Source organism: Poecilia formosa, unplaced genomic scaffold (genome assembly GCF_000485575.1).
Source record: "Poecilia formosa unplaced genomic scaffold, Poecilia_formosa-5.1.2 Scaffold639, whole genome shotgun sequence".
Taxonomy (NCBI): Eukaryota; Metazoa; Chordata; class Actinopteri; order Cyprinodontiformes; family Poeciliidae; genus Poecilia; species Poecilia formosa.
In genome coordinates, this window is record NW_006800578.1 from 175,975 (window position 1) to 183,131 (window position 7,157).

General features: G+C 40.3%; 1 protein-coding gene across 1 annotated transcript in view; it reads right to left on the reverse strand.

The window, feature by feature from the left end:
• Positions 1-5,082: 5,082 nt before the first annotated feature.
• rnf40 (ring finger protein 40) overlaps positions 5,083-7,157 on the reverse strand; it is a gene marked incomplete at its 5' end in the record, with an annotated part of 13,647 nt that continues 11,572 nt past the window's right edge. The window contains 2 exons of the mRNA XM_007541896.1: positions 5,083-5,476; positions 6,533-6,634. Of these exons, the coding sequence (XP_007541958.1) occupies positions 5,300-5,476; positions 6,533-6,634 (279 nt within the window). The remainder of the gene's footprint in view (positions 5,477-6,532; positions 6,635-7,157) is intronic.

Genomic DNA, 7,157 nt, shown 5'->3' on the forward strand with positions numbered 1-7,157 from the left:
CACCAAAAAACACCAAAACATTTCCCATCTGTCAGAGGTGGTGTTTAGGGAACCAGTTTTTATTTATTTTAAATGAACAAAAACACCGAATTCCACATCCCATCCACATGTTACGGTTATCAAAGTCAGGCTAGCATAGCTGACACAAGATTTTAGTCTATTTCTTCCTAAATGTTTGCTATAGTTAACCAAGTTTAATAAATTCAATAAAAACTGATTTAGATTCAGTAAATTCAGCTTTTCAGTGAATCTCTGCATCAACGTGGATCTACTTATGAAGGTTTGGTTGTAAAAAGACAAATACTTTGAGTTATTCTGAACATTTTCATTAAGTTAAAAGACACTGAACTGCAGTTCAAGAACGAAAATTTGCTAGAAAAAAAATATCTTGATAAATTTTTCTAGAATTTCAAATTTCCAAATTTCAAATTTCTTTTGAAATTCTGAAAATTAATAAGTTAAACATTTTTTATTTCAAACTCGTATACAATTTAAAAATAAAATAAAATTCTGAATTAATCTCAAAACTTCAGAGATTTTTTAGTATTTTTTTACTTTTCAGACTGTGAAAATTTCTTATTTTTTCTATAAACTTTCTTTGAGTAATATGAAAATTTTGGAGTTTTTAAACAAAGTTCAACTTTTCTAACTTTTTTTTCTAGAAAATGTGAGTTTTTGGCGGAGTCGTTTCATGCTTTATTCCTTCTCCTCCGACAGCCTCGGTGACCTGAACTCTGAACTCTGACCTCTGTTGGGTTTGCGTGTCTGAAGGCGGTGGTTGTAGCAACAGCTGATGTCCAGATGTAACTACAATAAACTGAGTAAAAGTTTAGATTCAACATCTCTGGGCTGTTTATGGTTCCAGGTTTTATGACCTCAGTGAAATCTGAGAGCTGTTTTCCTCTGGGATTAGCTCCGAACTTCAAAGCAGAACAATCCTGTGTGTTTGGAGTCCAGCGGAGTGAAAATGTTTCTTTGTGCAAAATGGACCCAGGCACCGCTGGCCCGGCTCAGCCAGAGGGCACTGCGGTGAAATCAGCCCATCGGAATGCGGAACCGGTGAGAAATGCAGCTGGTAAAGGAAGCGGAGCAGCTATCTGGCTCCGCTGGCGGCTCCAGCCTGATCCGGGTTCCCACAAACAGACAAAGCCGCGATTGTTCCAGTCCAGTCCGGGGAACAGGCGCCGCCGAACCCGGACCCGGGCGGGACCAGAAACACGGAGGAAAAGTTTTAAACTAGAGAAAAATTAAAATGTATTTACTCACTTTTCTCCGCGTGGAGCCCGGTGGAAGCCGCTAGAATAAATCCGCAGATGAGTGCGCAAACTGCGGCTGAAGCCATGGTGTGTGCGGGAGGAGAGCTGCTCGCTGTCGGCCACGCAATTCCCAAAAGTTCATCTGATTAGGAATCCGTGCTGGTTTTCAGCATGGAAAAGCGAGCATCAGAGTGAGTCATGCGGAGGAGTCTGCGCCGTGTTTTAATAGTGCGCACACACCCACGCTGCGCAGTTCAGCTCCTATGAGTCATTTCCTATGTAGCTGCGGCGCAGCGCGGACTCTCTGCGCCCACAGGAAACTCCGCCGCGGTTTCATGTCTCACACTTTTTTCACTTTCATTTTTCAAACGAAACTTTCAAACAAATCAGTCCAGGTATCGCGGTTTCACTCCGCACCGATAGATTTGTAACATTTTACAGGCCACGCCCTGCGTGTTTTCCCACTCTGAACACCGTGTAGTCCAGGATTTACAGCCTCATTGTTATTACCACGCCTGCAGACGTCATGCTCCGCTTTGTGCCAAAAAACACAAGACTCTGGCAGGGGCCGGGGTCCCTTACGCACAGCGAGCCGAGCGGGGGAAACAGAGGAGCCCGGGCAGAAACACATGACATTAATTAACAGGTTAAATCATCCCGTTATGCACGGAGCGATACAGAAAGTTTACCAGAAGGTAAAACTCATCGGGAAGACGCTGGAGATGTTTCTGCTTGGACACAGCGTCGCTGACGCAGGGTGGTGTTATTAATGTCTGGGGCTGGGTGTAGCCGCTGCTGCTGCACAAATATGCAAAAACAAAGCCAGCGGACTCAAAATCAGCATCACTACTGTCTCATGTAGCGAAGAGGAGAAGAACTGCAGCGTCTTCTGGTCAAACAGCAGGAAAAAATTAAAATAAAACACAAATCTAGTACAACTATTCCTACTTTACAACCTGCAATGTGTTTCATTGGATTTTGTTTGATAGAACAAAACTGAAGCAGAACTTAAAGGCGATTTTTTTTGTTCCAATTATTTTTCTGTTTAGCCAAAAACATCTGAAAAGTGTGGCATGCTCATGTATTCTGACTACATTCTAACTGCATTTAAAAATACTTTTTTTATTTTTCCATCTTGTTCTGTTATTCCATCATCAAACACAAACCTGGGGTTTTGCTCCGATTCTTTCATGCAGGTTTGAGAAATCATCTAATCTCCATGGCAACCATTCAGCTGTTAAAACGCCTGGGTGGGCCTAGCCCCGCCTTCGGGACACAGCTCCTCTTCAGAGCTGCAGTTTCCAAACTGGAGCCTGATAGTTGTGTTGAAGTTGTGCTAAATTGACCCAAAACCTGCAGAAACAGGATCAGAGCCTGAAACTTCACAGTTCATCACCACAAACCTCAATCTGATATTCAGTAAGTTTCAAAAACATTGAAAAGTTAATCATTTAAAAGGGCCGGTATCATGTATAATTAACTTTTTTAATCTTCCCATCAATTTATAATATTTTTCCCTGGTGTGTTGCCTTCATTTTTCCATGCATGTTAGAGAAATCATTCAATCTCCATGGGAACCATTCAGTTGTGCAAAACTCCTGGGTGGACCTAGCCCCGCCTTCGAAGAGCAGCTCCTTCATACTAGCCAGCAGCAATTAGCAAACAGCTGATGGAACTGCTGCTCAGAGCAGGATAAAGTTTTAATTGGAAAAAAAAATAGTGAGGAAGAAGGAAGCTATGCTAGCTTGACTATGACAAACTTAACATGTAGCTGTGCTGTGGAATTTGATGTGTTTCAGTTCAGTTACAGTTTTGCTGTGGCGCCCTGCACTAAATGAATACCAACAGGTTTCATTTTGAAGGGACTGTTCCACCGCAGCAGCTTTGGATAGCAAGAAGAATCGTCTTTTTGCTCTCCAGTGTTGTGCACATGCATAAAATTGCCTATGTCACATAAACAATAACATAGGGACAGTGCAATTCTAAAATTTTAGGTCATCAGTCACAAATTCTCCTTAGAATTCTCCTTAGAATTAGAAATTTTACTAGAGGGAATCCAAGTGAAAGGGAGAAATCCCAGACTGAGTTGTGAAGAGAGATGTGAATTGAATGTTAGTTCATTTTAAAGGGCTTTAAAATGAGCAACACACTTGTAAAAAGTTTGGTAAACAGAGTAACTTCTTTTTTCTTCCAATCCATCAAGCTAAACTTCATTAGTCGGATGAAATTAAACGGACTAAACGTGAAAACGCTGGAGGGGTGTGAATACTTTCCACTTGGAACAACCCCGCCGTTATTTTCTCACTCCGTTCTTTCTCCAGTTCTTGAGGAAATCTCTGCTAACTATTCCCAAATGCCTGATAAACTTTTTTCTTTTTCTTCTTTCCCCACATTCGCTCATCTCCTCCGCAGCCTGGAACCTCTTATGAGCGTTGCTTGGTGTGAACTGCCTTTCCCACAAGAACTAACGTCAAACAGACGCTCCACCAAACCCCCAGTAAATACTTCACATCATCAGAAAGCGGAGGGAAGGTTTCATTGGCTCAATTAAGCTGCAGGCAGATGTTTTTGTACTCCGTTGTCACGGCTAACCTTTAGGAAAGCTCTCTAGGAGGACCTGGAGCCCACGAAGGACGACTTTCCACTCAAGTGATTTCATCAGTAATGAGGCACTATAAGCTGCAGATGTTGTGTCAAACTCTCCGGCAGGCGCCATGGCAACGGGGTGAACACACACAGAGGAGCTTGCCCAAGGTGATCCAAACACTCCTGTATGCGCTGAGCGCGCGCCAAGCGAGCTGATGTCTCTCAGGCGTCGTCAATGCAAAGACGAACACAAACCCGGCAGTTTGGACTTTCTGTAGGAAACACGTTCAGGTTTCAGCTCTGCTGGCCAAACAAAGTTTAGGTTTCGGCTGCACCACCTTCGATTCCACTCATCACAGGATTGCGCAAATTGAGCAACAAAAATAAATTAACTTAAGTAAAAAGTATTTGCGCTCGGAAGAGGTGCGTTTTTTCAGCAGTAGAAATCGGTTTATTTGACTAAACTGCAATAGAAACCTTTTTGCATCACGAGATTAACAACCGGATGTTAAACAGGCGGAAAAGACGAAGGAGACGACAAATAGGAAGTGGTAGGAAGATTTTTCTAAATGGGCAAAATAAAAATACAAAAACTGGAAACGCGCCAATTTAGATAAAAAAAATCTCGTTTAAAAAGGTTTTGTGCTACGATGAGGTGGTTCATCAGCTGTAGAAACTGGTTCATGTAGCAAAGGAAACAAGAGGACAGGAAGTGGTAGAAGGATGATGGCGCAGTTTGTTTTTTTAATGCGCAAACTGAAAGAACGAAAATAAATTTGCTTAATTGTAACAAGGCAATTTTGAAAAAAAAAAATAAAATAAAATAAATGTCTACATAAATTTGTTTGGACTAGGATGAGGTGATTTTTTGGCTGCAGAAAATTTATTTAGCTAAAAACGCAATGAGAACATTTTCACATCATACTCGTCACATGATCAACAACCGGATGTTACTACTGGGGGAAACGACAAAGAAGAGGACAGGAAGTGGTATGACGATGACGGTGCGGCATGTTTTTTTAATGCGCAAATTGAAAGCACGAAAATAAATTCGCCAAATGAGAACACGCCAATGTTTTTTAAAACAAGTTTTTCTATTTAAAAAAGTGTTTTTTATAGAAAGACTAGCTTGCGCTACAGGATGAGGTGGTTTTTCATCCGTAGAAATAGATGAATTTGGAAACATTTTTTTTCCTGGAACGACTAGTTCTAGTAAAATAAAAGCTCGACATGCGAGAACGTCGCTTCCCTCACAGGTGTGTATTTATTAAACTAGCTCACAACACACTCAGGCAGACAAATCACCATGTTTGGTCACCAAATGGAAAACAATCTGATAAAACGAGTCTTTTCCAAAGATTAAAAATGTCAGTGAATCTGCAGTCCTCCTGCTCCCCCCTCTGGTCTCTTCTCCCCTTTGGTTCAGTCTCTCCTTTCTTTCTCTCTCGCTCGGCCGCTCAGGTGATGTAGATGCGGTGGAAGTCGTTGGCTCCGAAGGCGCAGTTGCACTTGGGGCATTTCCTCTGCCGCGTGTCGTAGCGCATCTTCAGACACTCGTAGCAGAAGACGTGGAAACACTTGGTGAGGACGGTCTCCTTGTCCCGCGTGTTGCAGCAGGGGCAGCGCAGCTTGGCCTGAGCGGGGAGGTCAAACCGTCACAAAAGTAACCCAGTACGGAGATACATTGGGGCCAGAAAAAATATTTGAATCTGAAAAGTAATTTTGAACTTGTTTTTTAGTTTTAAATATTTCTTTTCAGCTTCAAAACATTTTTTAAGTATCAAATAATTTTTTTTCCAATTTAATTTTTTTTAATCTTCATGTCCACAATTAGGTCCATAAAACTGAAATTAAACTTTTTTCAGTTTTAAGACTTTAAATTGTTTGTTTAAAAAAAAAATAAAAAAAATAAAATTAAGTTTTCCCCCCAATTTTTTCAGTTTCAAAACAATTACTCAGTTTTAAGTCTAAAAAAAAAAAATCATAAAATACCAGCATAATTGAAATTCAAACATTTGTTAATGTTACTAAGACAAACCTTCATTAAACCCATATTTAAGTTTTAAGTCTTAAAAAAAAAAAAAAAACACTACTCCCACAACTTAGCTACATATAACTAAAATTAAACTTTTTATTTTAGTCTCATCTTTATTTCCAGTTTTAAAATTATTCTCCAGTTTCAAGAATTCTTTACCGTAAATTTTTTAGTTTAAAAAAAGGACAAACTTTATGACCCCAATTTAACTCCAAGAAGCTGAAATGAAACGTTTCTTTTTAATTTTAAAAATAGTTTTTCAGTTTCAAATTTGTTTCTAGGGAAAATTTTCTGGCCCAAATGTTTCTCTAAAATGAAGCAGCTACAAAAATCACAAAGTTCATGAAATTGAGAAGAAAAATACCAAAGTTAATCAGTTTTACAGATACAAATCTGAAAAGTGTGGCGTGTGCTTATATTCAGCCTCCTTTTAACATCTATATGCATGCCACACATATCAGATTTTAATTTGTATCAAACTGAAAACTGCATTTTTTATTTTTCTTCCACTCCACAGTTTCTGTTGTCACATAAAATCCAGATAAAAACCCAGAAGTCTGAAAAGTGGATCAACGAGCCGATCAACGAGCCGATCAACGAGCCGATCAACGAGCCGATCAACGAGCCGATCAACGAGCCGATCATTTCTCCTCACCTTGTACTGGTTGATCTCCTCCTGCAGGATCTCGTCTGCGTCAGAGTAAACCTCCACCTTCTTCTGCTTCTCCAGCTTCCTCCTCAGCCGGGACAGATCCTCCTGCAGAACCAGGACAGAGTTCAGACTTTAAATAAAAATAAAAATGATCCCGTCATGAAAACCTGTTCAGATTTGTCTTGATTTTACTATATCACTTTTGGACCTAAAGGATCTAAAGTCAGAACAGCTTCAATTATTCCAGCTGGAAACTAAAAAAGCTGAACATTCAGAGCCACATAAAGACGGTTACAAATACGGCCTTCTGAGGAGCATTTAGAGGATTAAAGCACCAACATCTCAGCTTTAGAGAAACTCATCCATGCGTTTGTCATCAATTGTATTTATTAATGCAACAAACGTCCAGAAAACTGCAGAACAGCTGAAACCCTGAGTTCCATTAAATCAAGATGAAAACCCGTCTGTTTAGAGCTGCTTCGATTCTAAACCACTGGAACACTTATCAATAGAGATGTGCCGATCAGGTTTTTTCCTGCCTATTCCGATTCCGATCCCCCATGAGGACCGATCACCGATACCGAACACCGATACCAATCACTGATACCAATCACTGATACCAATCACT